The 15,467-nt window shown below is 30.7% G+C and overlaps 1 protein-coding gene across 1 annotated transcript; it reads left to right on the top strand.

Moving 5' to 3' along the window:
* The first annotated feature begins 1,022 nt into the window (after window positions 1-1,022).
* On the top strand, window positions 1,023-2,184 carry LOC122591742 (probable E3 ubiquitin-protein ligase ARI9). Its single transcript, XM_043763988.1, has 3 exons — window positions 1,023-1,103; window positions 1,231-1,841; window positions 2,112-2,184. The coding sequence occupies exons 1-3, from the start codon at window positions 1,023-1,025 to the stop codon at window positions 2,182-2,184; spliced, it is 765 nt and encodes a 254-aa protein (XP_043619923.1).
* Window positions 2,185-15,467: the final 13,283 nt, after the last annotated feature.

The raw sequence follows: 15,467 nt of genomic DNA on the forward strand, positions 1-15,467 counted from the left end.
CTGCTGCCCCTGTCGCCGCACTGCATGTGCTTAATTGCTACAACTTGTAACACATTAATTCTCGTGAATTGTATAAATACATTTATAGTAACTCTCTACAAGTTTTAGATATAAATAATAATTAAAATAAACATTGTGATCATCTATTTATGTGTATATCATATTCAAAGATTTGATAAATATATAAAAAAGCATGAGCTAAAATCGTATTTAAAAAATCATATAAACTAAAAGGTATTTTAAAAGTTTTTTATAGAGGTATTCAATTGCTTAGTATAATTTCAAAACATACTCTACACACTCAAACTTCTTGTAACTACGAAAAACATTTCATTAATATAAATATATGTGTAAAAATAAGATATAAGGTATATGATGAATATAAAAATTATGCATCCTTATCTACGTAAATAAAAATATATTTTTTAAAATTTTAAATATAGCAAAAGTAAGTGCACACCTCCAAAAAAAATTAAATAAATAAAACTCCAAGTTTCTTTAGTTATATTAGTCGATGAATATAGTAGATAATGAATCCTAATTATTTAAAAGGTATCTAGATGTACATTTGATTGAAAGAGAATGTAATTTAGTATTTAATATTAACTAATTTAGTATTTAGTAATATAGGAAATAAATTAAAAAAAGTAAATGATGCAAACAAAATAATTTAAAGGTTAAAATTCAATATTGTTTTCCATCCAAGAGTTATGGTTTTTGAAAAAATGAATTTAGGAAATTATTTTATTATTATTAAAAGATTATTAATTTAAGTTGGATAAATATGTAATTAGGGTGTCAACCTGGTACATATATGAAATTTTCCTTTTTTTAAGGCGTTCTACCAGGAGTATATGTTTAGTGAATTAATTTACTATTCGGATTCCACAGTTTTAAAACATTACAAAGTACAACAAGTCAAACACGATGTACAACTCTGGTTCTATATATATTTTTGATTATGCACTCTCACAGCCTCTTTGATCGTCTTTTCCCCTGATTTTCTTTTTCATTTTCTGACGATGGTGGAAACTCGCCGGAGTGCATCTTCATCCAAACGCAAGCTTTCTTCTCTCCCAATTCCCAATGGCAAAAGATCCAAGGTATATATATGTAATATGTATATATAATTATTTCGGTTTTTAATTAGGGTTTGTAAAATTTTGAAATGGATGATTGTAAAAAAATATATAATTTTGATGATGATTTGACTATGATGGGTGGTTATAGGCGGCGGAAGCGTCGTCGTCGTCATCGACTACCAGTAGAAAGAACAAAAAGCCAGTATTTTACTGTGGCATTTGCATGGACTCAAAAAATGAGTCAGGCATGTTTCGAAACACCAACGTTTGCAGTCACATGTATTGCAAAGACTGCATTTGTGAACATGTTACAGTCACAATAAACCAAAGAAACATATCAAATGTAAAGTGCCCCGACCCGAATTGCAAAGGTTTAATAGGACTTGAAGCCTGTCAAAACATGCTTCCAAAACAAGTTTTGGAAAAATGGGAGGCTGCGTTATGCGAGTCTTTGATCACGCAGTCTGAGAAATTTATTTACTGCCCATTTAAAGACTGTTCTGCCATGTTGGTGGATGATGGTGGTGTCGTAGTGACTACCTCGGAATGTCCCTATTGCAATAGACTCTTTTGTGCACGATGTAGAGTGGCGTGGCATTCGGGGATGGATTGTAGCGAGTTTAAGAGTTTGGAAAATGGAGAGAGAGATCCACAGGATGTTATGTTGATGAATCTTGCAAAAAACAAGAAATGGATGAGGTGCCCAAGTTGCAAATTTTATGTTGAAAGAATTTCTGGATGTTTGCATATTTCTTGCAGGTTAAATCTAATTTCAGTTATACATTGTTCGTCTATACAAGTTATTAATATGATTTCTTTTCTAATACATAGTATAAGGTGTTGTCTGATTCAAAGATGTCAATGGAATTTGATAGAAAAGAATTTGAGATTTCTTATGTTAACTTAACAAGACGAGTAAGGAAATCTAAATTCTTTTCCATCAAATACTATTGAAATCTGTGAACCAAACGACCCTTAACATTGTAGAGTGAGCACTGATTGATTTATAACTTGTGGTGGTTGTCGCAGGTGCGGGCATCATTTTTGTTATCAGTGTGGAAAGCAGAATGATGGAAGAAGTCATACTTGTCCCCATTATTAAGATTTTCATTTCTTATTTTTAGACATGCGGAGGATGTTTCTGATTTGAATATCATAGTTCGTGACTAAGTTGGTGTCATATCACTTTCTCAAAAACTTTGCCCATTGTTAAGTTATGTTTTTTTTCTTCTTCAATGGATATATTCTGTACTTGTTAATTAAAAAACAATCATCAGTTGACACTATAAAATACAATAGTACTATAAAATAGTTTAAGTGATAAAATAGTTTAAGTGGCAGAACCAGAGTTCAAAATCATCCGTAGTACAGTTTTTTTTATCACTAGCCTTATATCGGTATAAAATAATAATAACGACTAGATTGTTAGGTTTTTAACATTTTAAAGATTTTTTTTGGATATGTTAGTGGGTTTGAAGAGTTTTTTAGCAATTTGATTGTTTTCATGTCTTATTTAGTTGCATAAGTATGTTTTTATAAGTTTTATTATTAAGAAAATCAAGTTTAGACTCAGTTACATTGACCAATATATCTTGTTATTTTGACCTGTAACACCATCTAGAACACATATTTTTCCGAAAATTACACTAAATTGATTTAACGAACATGTAGCCGGATTGCCTCTAATTATATAGAGCTGCCGCTTATGGGTTGAGTGCTGGGTTGCAACACAAACACAACACATGAAAACGACAAAATGTATTTCTCCGGAAAGCTTGACTGGCTTATGTCAGAAATATGTAAATTGAGGTGATTGAGCAGCAATGTGATGGAGTGGCGTTGACCACAAGAATCGGATGTCACTTTATGGAAAGAGCAAAATTGTTTCACCTTTTAACAAACTCAACTTCATGTTAAGGTATAGCCATATAGATTATGGATTTGATCTACCCAAAGCTCATGGTATGGTATTCGGTAGCTGTTCGTATTGAAACTGAAATCAATTTAAAAAGAAAACTGAAGACCGAACTAAATTAGTAAACATTTCCAATTGGTTCGAGGTGTTTTTGGTACCATGCCGATCAGTACCAATTTTTTGGGAGCTTCGGTACTAGGTTCTATAGTGCTCTGTCCTTTCCTCATATTTGTACTTTATTCTGTTAAAAGGAAAAAACAAAAACATTTAATTTTAACTTATGTTAAAGGATTTGTAGGTTTTTTTTTTTTTTTTTTTTAAGGAAATGATAAATCCTCCTAACAATCTTAAAACACGACAAATATAATCTACTTATTCAATTCTCTTTCATGATCTTATCATTTGATCTTACCAATTATCATTATTTTATGATTAATAGGATTTTTAGGCTTTTTATTTAGAAGAATTAATAATTTTTTTTTTAACGTTTGATGATTTTTCATTTTGGGTTTTGCATACGTATTTTTAACACTCAAAATTTCAGATAATTTAATAATATTAGCATAAATAAATATTATTTATATGTGCTTGTATTTAAAAACAGTTGTTAATTAATGGGCATATACTTTAAATTATCTGAAAAAATGAGTTGGAAATATTGAAGACTAGAAGTCTAGAAAGACTCAATATCGGATATATTCAGTATGGTATTTTAGGAAATTTCGATATTAGCGATTTAGCGGTACTCACTGCAGTCCCGGTGAAGCCAGGTAGCACACTTGAGCAGCGCACAAAATTTTAATGGGCACCAAATTCATACTTCATACGATTATATATACAACTAGGTTTTTTATTCGCACGATGTGCGGATTGTTATACATATTGTTTTATACACTATCGACTAATTAATGAGACAAATGCTTTTAATTAGAGTTCTTAAACTTCTTTGACATAAATTTTTGTTAACATAATATATGGTTAGAACTTTGTAAAAAGTATAAAGACAAAAAATATTATTTAGGAGGGAATTTTCAATAAATTAATCTTACAAAATTTATTTATTTGGTCTTCACAAAATTCATTAAGTATTATAGTTAGACCATTATAAGGTTATAAAACTTATTTATTTATTTGTTCTTCACAAAATTCATTAAGTATCTAATAATAGTATTGGTGATACAATGTAATGATTCATATCTTTAAATTGTGTGGTATTTTGCTAGGGACAATAATTTTAGAACAAGGGGATAGACATGATTGTTATATTATATTTTTTGATTTTGTCATATGAGAAATGTCTGTTTAAAGGTAAATTATATATGATAAACCTTTTAATCCTTAATATTGCAAATAAAACACAGGTTACAATTCAAGTTCTATAGATCGATTTTGGATTATACACCCTCACAGGCTCACATAGACTCCACATCATGATCTCTCTTTTTCTTCTTTTCATTATCCTTTCTATTACTGAATCGCTACAAATAATCTGATGATGGTGGAAACTCTACGGTGTTCATTTTCATCCAAACGCAAGCTTTCTTCTTTCCCAGTTCCCTCCGCAAAACATCTAAAGTATATTTGTAACAACCTATCTCCAAACCAAACATGAAATGTTCTCTTATAATGAAGCACTAAATGAAGAATCCCTTGTAATATTTTTGCAATTACTATAGCCAAATATGATCTAGATGAACATTGATCTTCAATAATGCACTTTACGTGGAACATAGCTAAAAACTCATTTTTCCTTTCTTTGTTAATACATGCCATATGGAAATAAAACTACGACGGAGCTAAATGCTTAGTACGCGGATATAACTAACGCAAAAATGATTTTTAATCATATATATAAGGTATCTTAAAAATAGAATCTACCAATATATATATAACAAGGTGGTAAATTCATTCTTAAACAAACAATAACCCTTGGATGAATTCCATTTTTGATTTAGAGCCATTAAATCAAATTTAATTATTTTATCTTTCTTTTTTGACAATATTAATATTTATACTTTTTATGATTATACAAAAATACCTATTTAATTTACACTTTTTGGTTTTCCATCAAAAATTTACACTTTTTACCCAATAATTTAAATTTAATTTACACTTTTTGGTTTTCCATAAAAAATTTACACGTTTTACCCAATAGTTTTAATCAAGAAATCAAAAATAATAGCTAATATATATACCCCTTTAAGTTAATTTACACTTTTTATCCATTAATTATAATCAAGAAATCAAAAATAGTAGCTAATATGTATATAATAGTATTTTTTAATATATTATTATATTAACTGCTAATATATATCCTAACTAGATTAATACTCGCGTAATACGCGAGAAACATATATAATTAATAACATGTTAAATTTTTATAATATCATAAGTTGACAAATATTTAACCAGGTAAGAATTAAGTCACTAGAAAACATGAAGTTACATTAGTCGTCGATTAGATTCTGCTTAATAGTGTCCAGACAGTTCACTTTTAGGCATGATGTTCGCTTTTTTAACAAACCTTAGTCATATATATTTGTGTGTTATTTAACCACAGTTTTAAAAAATGGATACATCATCTATTAGAGGTCTCGCTAAGTAAGATTTTCGTTTCTTTTGATGTCTTTCATTCATCCGGATATGTCTGCATTGTCATTACACTTGTGTTTTAATGTTTTGGTCGAATAATTTAGTTATACTCTAAAATTTCTAAGCATATAACTTAATATAAACGTATTACATTAAAAAAGAAAATTTTATTGTAATAACATTAAGAATTAATTTTATACATAAAAAAATAATGCAAATATAAAAATATTAGTTTTCTTAATTATATCATTAAAAACATTAATTATTAATGTATACAAATTTTAATAAGGAAGCAATAATAACTTAAATTTAATAAAATTAGATCAAAATCGCTCAGGTCAGCAAGGACTCACGCACCTACTCCTTATCTAATACCTTTCTCGCGACCCCTACTCTAATCAAAAAACTAAAGGCTTAAATTTAATCCAAAAAAGTTAAATAAGGTATATGACATCATCATTTGATCTAAAGGCTCTAAATAAAAGTTAAAACTCATCTAAGGGTTCATACTTTTTCAATTATAAATTAAGGTTTCTCTTTAATATATATTTAATGATAATAAAATAATACTCTTTATCTTTTGTTTTATCCAATAGAATAATTGTTAATATCAAATAAAAAAAACACAACATATTTTAATTAAAATACTTGAGATATGTTTCATTTAAAAGATATAGATCAATTTTCTATTGATAAAAATAGTAAGTTATATTTTAAACCATAAAAAGAAAATTTTTGAGAAAGGTCGAGCTTAGCTTAGGTGAGTGACATCTTTGGGAACATCATTGATCTGCAATTTTGGAGCATGTCGTGACAAAGAAGTTGCGCTCTATTAAACAAAATAAAATAAATTATAGAAATTAATGATATATAATTTGACTTGTAAATATGCGTGACTATTGTGATTACTATTATAAAAGAATTTGAAAATAAATAATGTTTTTACATACAACTATATTATCAATGTACTGTACATTTACCCAAACAAAAAAAACATTTTTCCAACCTCTTTTTTTTCTTTTTCCTATTATATTAAAAATCAAAATAACTCAAAATTTTTACTCTACCAATAGAGAGGTTTATCTCAAGACTAATATTTCCAACAAAGTGATGTAGATTTAAAGAAGATACTTATGACAACAAAGTCAATGTTTGTATGTATTCTTTATTTATTAATATTTTGCATGAGCAAAATTACAAATATACCCTTAAAAAAGTTTACATTGTACAAAAATTGGAGTCCGACTCCATCCATGGTTATATTTCATAAATTTTGTAAAGTTATTATAAAATTAAATCTAAACTTAATATTAATGTGTTGCCTATAATGAATTCTAACTCCGCAATTCAAAGTATTTAGGATATATTATTTTTCTTTATTTCGATTGATAAATATCACAATTTCATTTTATTTAATTTTTATGTGGAAGGGGCAAGGGAGGAAGGGGAGGGGGTCGAACTCGGAAAATGAAATGTAATGGATTGACTGGAAGGCAATCGTCAGGTAAAAAAGTGGGTGATTTAGGTTTTGGTGGTTTGGAGACTCAAAATTTAGCATTGATATGTACAAATGGATATGACATGTTGTTCAAAACTTGGATGTCGTGAGGTTTAAAATCATCCATGTGATTCATGGTTATGAGTTTGCATTCCTATGTAAAACAAATGGTAATAATATATGGGCAAATATATGTTCCTCATTCTCTGAGGCACACTCGATTGCTAGCCCCTTAAGATGTTATTAAAGATCAACTGGGAGTGAAAATAAGATAAGATTCTGGAATGATCATTGGCTTAATGATGGCAATCTTGCAACTCGGTTTAAAATGTTGTATGCCTTGACACCATCTAAAGAACGTGTCATGTGTGATATTTTTTATGATATGACATAGAAATCCGAATGGCATCGAGATATTTGTAATGACATGGATAAGCAATAACTTTTGACATTGAATAATTTATTGAATCAGTAAGACTTAATGAGCAACATAATAAATTTTTGTGAAATTATTAAGGTTAAAAACACAAATGTTAATAAAGTGAAATTGAATATTTTAATTCGTTAATTATTACTAACTATTACTTAAGAAAATTATATTTTTGATATATATAATTATAAAAATATACTTACTCACGTATTACGCGGGACAATAATCTAGTTAATTATATATAGTATAGTATCTCTAAATATATATATATAAAAGAGAAACCTTAATTCCAAAATATAGAAGTTTGGACCCTTAGATAAAGTTTAACTTTTAATTATAGCCATTAGATCAAAACGATGATGTCATATACCTTTTTTTTACTTTTTTAGATTTAATTTTAATTCAATAAATTAAATAATTTTTATTTCCTAATATAAATTTGTAGACATTATTTATTAATTTTATTTAATATATAATTATGGAAACTAATATTTTTTAAATTTTATATTATTTTTCATATTTAAAATCAATTTTTGACTTTTTATTTAATAAAATTTTCTTTTTAATTGGTACGATACACATATTGAGATAACTTTTCAATAATTACTCAACGATTTTTGAGTTAATGAGGAAATGAAAAAAAAAAAACAAATACAATATCTATAATAAGCTATCACAATTATGTATCAAAAAAATAGTTGTATGAAAATCGTAAAGATATTATGCATAACTTTAAGTTAGATTAGCACACAACATGTGATGTATAGATGTAACACCCCGAGCTAGGCTCAAAATACTATCGAAAAAATATAACGTATACATGGAATTATCGTAGAACATGAACTATATGAAAATAAAGGGATTTGGTGAATCCATCATCAACAAACAAGTACATAAAACATAATGCAAATAGGGGCAAATGAATCCTTGATCCATGTAAGACTAAGCCCAAACTCTAGCGAAGCATCCATCAACCATCACGTCATTCACAAGGTTACCTGAAAAGTGTACTAAACAAGGTCAACACTAGGTTGGTGAGTTCGTAGGGGCGAATGACGAGGATCTAGTGCCAAAGCCATTCACAATATGAACAAAGCTAATGAACAAGGAACACACTTACAGTAAGCCCTTAAAAGGCACAAGTACTCAATATAGGTTGGCTCGTAGCACAACCTGGACCCACATGTATCCATTGCACAATTATACCTTAGCTAGAACACACATAATGCACAAGAACACAGAATGTCGACATCAACAAATATCCATCAACTTCTAAAATGTCAAACATGTTCATCAATGTCCCTCAATTGTTCTCATGTCATCCAATTGTCATCAAGTACGTATAGCACCCGTTTATTGCACATGCACACATTGTCCCTCTATTGTCATCGATATTGTCATCAAGTACATAAGTACTCGTTTAATGTCATCAAGTACATAAGTACCCGTTTAATGTCATCAAGTACGTAAGTACCCGTTTAATGTCATCAAATACATAAGTACCTGTTTAATGTAATCAAGTACGTAAGTACCCGTTTAATGTCATCAAATCCATCATGTCCATCAACTCAACCATGCACAATGCACATACATTTCATATGACTTTACATTTAAGGATCTTAGATGTTTGTATACAGGGTCACCTGCAGCCTTCCCACCACATCTGCAACTCATTAAATGTATCATCGTCTTCTATGTATGTACAACTATCCTAGTCATAGATAAATCAATCATACTCGAACAATCCATAATCAATCAATGTCCATCAATGACCCTCACATATGTATTCACATAATGAACTACGCAGGGTATTTAGAATACGCCTAGTAAACAAGAACAAGTAATAATGATATCGAAAAGTATCTAACAAGTTCTATAATGCCAAACATGACTATCAATGTCCCTCAATTTCACTCAATTGCACGTAATGTACCTTATTGTACTCAATTGCACGTAATGTACTTCATTGTACTCAGTTGTACAGAATGTACTTCATTGTACTCAATTGTACATGACCATCAATGTTCACCCGGAAACAAACATCATGTGTATATACTTCGTACGATACTACTTTTGAAAGGCCTTTGATGCTTATATATAGGGTCACCCGCAGCCTTCCCACCACATCTCCAACCTTTTGAAGGTATTATCGTCTTCCATATATACACAACTAACCTAAAAGTCAACCAAACATGTACATACAATAATCATATAATAACCACATATTTACACGTTAACAATTCCATCAATCAAACAATGTCATCACTCAAGACACTCAACATATGTACAATCAAGTCATGTCATCATCAAGGGAATCAAACGTATGCTCAATTGACCTATGTCATCAATCAAGGCAACACATAATTGCACAAACAACAAGTTAACACACCAAGGTTGTACATTTTTCAGCCCGAATCTCAAACGAGTAGGGAGTTACGGAACTCACCTTGATCGACAAAAGCAAGTTAATATCAAGCTACGAATGCGTAGGCAACTAAATGAAAATAAATGAATTCGGTGAATTCAACATGTTTAAGACTAGTACAACACAAAATGCATAAGGAGCAAGTAGCCATCAAAAGTTTACAAAACAATCTAAGAGATGGCGAAAGATCCTAAGCATAATGCAAAAGGAGGGCATGTGAATCCTTGATCCATGTAAGTCTAAGCCCGAGTCCAAACAATCTATCAAATCATGCATCTTGTCTTGGGTTCACCTGGTTACCTGAAAAGTGTACTAACAAGTCAACACAAGGTTGGTGAGTTCGTAGAAATGGTTCATAAGGAACCATTGTCGATAGTCTCAATGTCATGATATAACAAGATCATATGGAGTATAATAGTAGCGTGTAATAAATGAGCTCAAGTAATTGAAATGTCCAAGTCACGTATCGTATGTATGCATGTGTCATGATGAATATCAAATGTAAGCCAACCATGTCACGTAAAGGGTTTGCATGTGTGTAATTCGCATAGATAAGTGAGCTTGCATGTAAAGCGCGTAAATAAGTATACATTGTGTGTAAAGCGCATATATAAGTATACGTAGCGTGTAAAGCGCATAAATAAGTATACTTTGCGTGTAAAGCGCATAAATAAGTATACGTTTCGTGTAAAGCGCATAAATAAGTATACGTTGCGTGTAAAGCGCATAAATAATATACGTTGCGTGTAAAGCACGTAAATAAGTATACTTTGCGTGTAAAGCGCATAAATAAGTATACGTTGCGTGTAAAGCGCATAAATAATATACGTTGCGTGTAAAGCGCATAAATAAGTATGCTTTGCGTATAAAGCGCATAAATAAGTATACGTTGCGTGTAAAGCGCATAAATCATGAGTAACAATACGTATATGTCCATTCCAACACAATCCAATATCCATCCATTCCACTACACAACATGTACCTACACTTCGGAGGATTTTACTTTCATCAAGTTCTAGATGCTTGCATACAGGGTCACCCGCAACCTTCCCACCACATCTAAAACCCTTTGAGAAGCATAACCGACTTCCATGTAGGCACAACTATCCTAACTAATCATGATATCACAAACATGCGCAAAACCAACCAAGTAATGGATAAACCGTCAAGTAAGTCAATCAGACAATCAAATGACTAACAAGTAGTTGCACACTTTCCAGCCCGAATCTCAAGCGAGTAGGGAGCTATGGATCACCTTAACCTTAGATGTCGTTAGAATGAGCTTAAACGGGTGAGTGAGGAGCACAACGATCACAAACCTATTATATCAACATCTCATCATCACATTATATCTTAAAGTATGCCTAGTACATTTGGTTAAAGATATAAAGGTTTTGGTTGAACACGAGTTGACGTTTGACACTAAATTTTGATGGAGGAATCAAAGCGTTACACGCGCCTTGTTATGGATCATTAAAATGTAAGAATGAATTTGGGTTAAGCACTAAGGATTAGACACTTTAGAACACAAAATATACATAATCAGCAAATATGTGGCACGTATTTAGCTTTTTCAGATTTTTGGGCAAATATGTGGCACATGCATACATGCATGTGGCACACCTGGGCATTTCAGATTTTTGACAAATATGTGGCACATGCATGCATGTGGCGCATATTTGACTCTGTTTGGGCTTTACACAAAAATTATGGCACATGCATACATGCATGTGGCACACCTGGGCATGTTCTTGCTTAAAACGGGTTTTCACCTCAAAATCGACCCGAACTCGTTTACAAGCTCGAATAGACGTTTTTGAACATAAACAAACATAACCCATCAAATAGTTTCGATCCATAACATCATTTCTTGTCTAAAATCGTTCATGACCCATTTCGAAAACTAGAAACCCTAAATCAATCCATTTTGGGTTTTGAAGCTAGGTTTGACCCATGTGAGACTTCCAACATAATTTTGTTCATAAATGGACATATCCCAAACCATAATCCGACCCATTTCATCAATAAATGTCCTTAATCGATTTTGACCTAATTAAAGTCAAATAAAACCTAATTTTTCACTAGCTAGAGTTTTGATCCGATTTTGACTCAAGGTTTGTTGGTTATGATTTGAAACAATATTTATTACAGGAAATAATGATTATGAGATAGATTTAACTTACCAAAAGTCACCACCAAAGCTCAAACCCGAAATTTGATCCAAATGGAAGAATTCTTGCACTTAATGAACCCAAATTTTGATATAAGGAGTAAATGATGATGGAGATGTTGTTTCTACCACCAATTTAACCCAAGAGCATTAAATGATACTAGAATTTAATGAGAGAGAGAGATGAAAGCATTTGTGTGTGTGTTCTTGCAATTTTTGAGAAAGAGAGTGAAAAATATTTGTGATTGGTGGATGGAAGGAAGTGCAAGGATTGGGGGATAAGGTTGGGTCATGGGTTGGGTCAATGGGTTGTGGTTAGACTCATGGGTTGACCCGTTAACATTATTGGTTAATTGAGTATTACTCATATATCGACTCATCTAATAAGTTGGTCTATCTACCCGTTTAACATGTCATCTAGTCAATAAGTCACCAAAATGAGCCCAATATTATCATTAAGTACGAAAGTTAGTCAAATTACACATAAGGTCAAACAAGTCAAAATAGCGGATGTTACATAACGACCTCGACTAACACATACGTCCCAAATTGCACGACAAATTGATCTATCTGTACCATTGCACTTAATGAACTTCAAATTGATCTATCAGGAACCACGATTGTTACAATAGATTGGTAAGTTAATTGGTTAGTAAATTTGTAAATAACTAAATTATTCAAACAAAACGTTATAGCTCAAGTACAGACATTACATACATATTCGGATGCATAAAAGACATCAAATCAAACAGAATCATTACTTAGCGAGACCTCTAATATATGATGTATTCATTTTTCCAACCGCCCGGTCACCGTTAACTAGAATCTCAACGACCATCAATCTAACTTCACATTTTTTTTAGTGGTTCAATTTTTACCAAGTTCAACTGTCATTAATTATATATATATATATATATATATATTCCCCACGTATTACGCGGGGTTATAATCTAGTTTATTATATATATATATATATATATTAAGTTATTCATTTATTTATAATACATTTATTTTATAGAGAAAATTACACTTTTGGTACCTTAAATTGGCAGCTTTTGCACTTATAAGCTCCAACTCAAAAAATTGTAGTTTTTATACATAAAGTTTTGTGTTTTTTTTCAGTTTTGGTACCACGTACAGACGACGTTAATTTTTTTCGTTGACACCCTCACGTGACAAACACTTGAGGGATATTTTAGTCTTTTGACCCTCTCTTTTTGAGAAAATTACACTTTTGATACCTTAAATTGTCAATTTTTTCACTTTTGGTACCTCAAGTAGACAACATATTTTTATTATACTCTTTAATTTTCATCTCACACATTAGCATCTATCAAACAACACGCACTCAAAAATCAACACACATTGCGATCATCCATATATCCATGTATACCTATATCTCTATACCATACCAAATCCAATACATAAACATGCGTAAATAAATTCAAATCTCTTATATGAATCATGCACCACCAGAAAGGGTTACCGACTATCTCCTTCCCCACCAGGCACCACGACCTCCATTTTAGCTAGATATTCCGATCTAATCTCGTTTGTAGCAAATATATTCATCTGTAACAGATTCCGTTCAGATCTCGTTTGTACCAGATTCCAATCAAATTTCGTTTGTAGCATATTCCGATCGAAGAATAGGGTAATTTAGGGGTGAGAGGGTTTACAATAATATGAAGAAAAGAGATCGATGGTGGGTGCGTATTCCGGCGACATGAGTTCTTTTCCGGCCATCGATCCACCAATGCATTCAGTTCTTCCACCATCACCCGTAATTACCCCAACAACATATAATATTTCAAGAATGGATACACACCATTGGGTTTTTTTTAAGAGCCGTAAAAAAAATAACAAAATCATGTGTGTTGATTTTTGAGTGTGTGTTGTTTAATAGATGCTAATATGTGAGATGGAAATTGGAGAGTGTATTAAAAATATGTTTGTCAAAAGTGGAAAAATTGACAACTTAAGGTACCGAAAGTGAAAAAATTGACAACTTGAGGTATCAAAAATGTAAATTTTTCAAAAAGAAAGGGCCAAAAGACTAAAATACCCCTCACGTGTTTGTCACGTGAGGGCGTTAACGGGAAAAATGAACGCCGTATGAACGTGGTACAAAAACTGAAAAAAACACAAACTTTAGATATGAAAGCTGCAATTTTTTGAGTTAGAGACTAAAAATACAAAAGCTGCCAACTTGAGGTACCAAAAGTGTAATTTTCTCTATTTTATATGGATAGATATGATAAAAATATGGGTTTTGCTAAATGCAGGTGCATAACGTAGTTGTACACTTACCATAAAATTTAGGGGTGAGCTTTTCATATAGAAGGTATAATTTTTTTATGCATGTTAAATGCAGACCTAAAAGTTGCGTTTAATATTTTCTTCAAAATATAGTGGAATAAAAGTTTAATAAATAGATATATTTGTCTATTAACTAAATAATAGTTATAATTATAATATATATAGTATATAAAAATTAAAATAAATTTATCTATACTATCTAATAAAAAAACAAGTTATTTTTGAAAGTGTTGAAAAGTTGTGTAATACTTTTACCTAGCATTCTTTAAAATATTTTCACTTACACTACCTATTAACATTAATGATTAAATTACACTATCAACAATTTATCTTTTAAATATCTTCATAATCATTTACATCAATTATCTATACTACTCGACGTCGCCTCCACCACCAACAATCAACCCCACCACCACACCGTTGCCGCTACGACCGCCGCCATATTGCAAGTACCATGCTAGTTAATATAGATTAAGGGACACATGTCGCATAAAGAATGTATCAAGTATCATTTAGACACTGTGTCAATCTTGTTTTAGTTTATTGGTAAATATGCAAACTAATAAACTTTATTGGAAAGTCTTTATATAGTAGGATTTTATAACGACGGAATAAAATGCATAAAGAGAATTTATACCGTTTATGTTAAAAGATCAATGCATAAAAAAGTTGAAGTTTGTTTATATATACTCCCTCCGTCCCAATTTAAATGTCTAAAATTGACTTGCTGAGTCTTTCTTCTCTAACTTTGACCGTAAGTATTTTTATTTGTATAATATAATACCTAATGAAAGTTATATCAATAAAAAGTACATTTAAATTAAACTCAATCTATTCATATATTTTACATTAATTATTGTATAACATACACGAAACAATTTACGGTCAAAGTTACGAAAAAAAGACTTCAAAAGTCACAATTGGACATTTAAATTGAGACGGAGGAGTAACTACCATGGGTGTATTTATTTTATTAAATCGTATAGATAATAGTTTTTCATTTATTATAAAGTTGAGGGTTACATATAAAAAAGTA

The sequence above is a fragment of the Erigeron canadensis genome, chromosome 3 (genome assembly GCF_010389155.1).
Source record: "Erigeron canadensis isolate Cc75 chromosome 3, C_canadensis_v1, whole genome shotgun sequence".
Lineage (NCBI taxonomy): Eukaryota > Viridiplantae > Streptophyta > Magnoliopsida > Asterales > Asteraceae > Erigeron > Erigeron canadensis.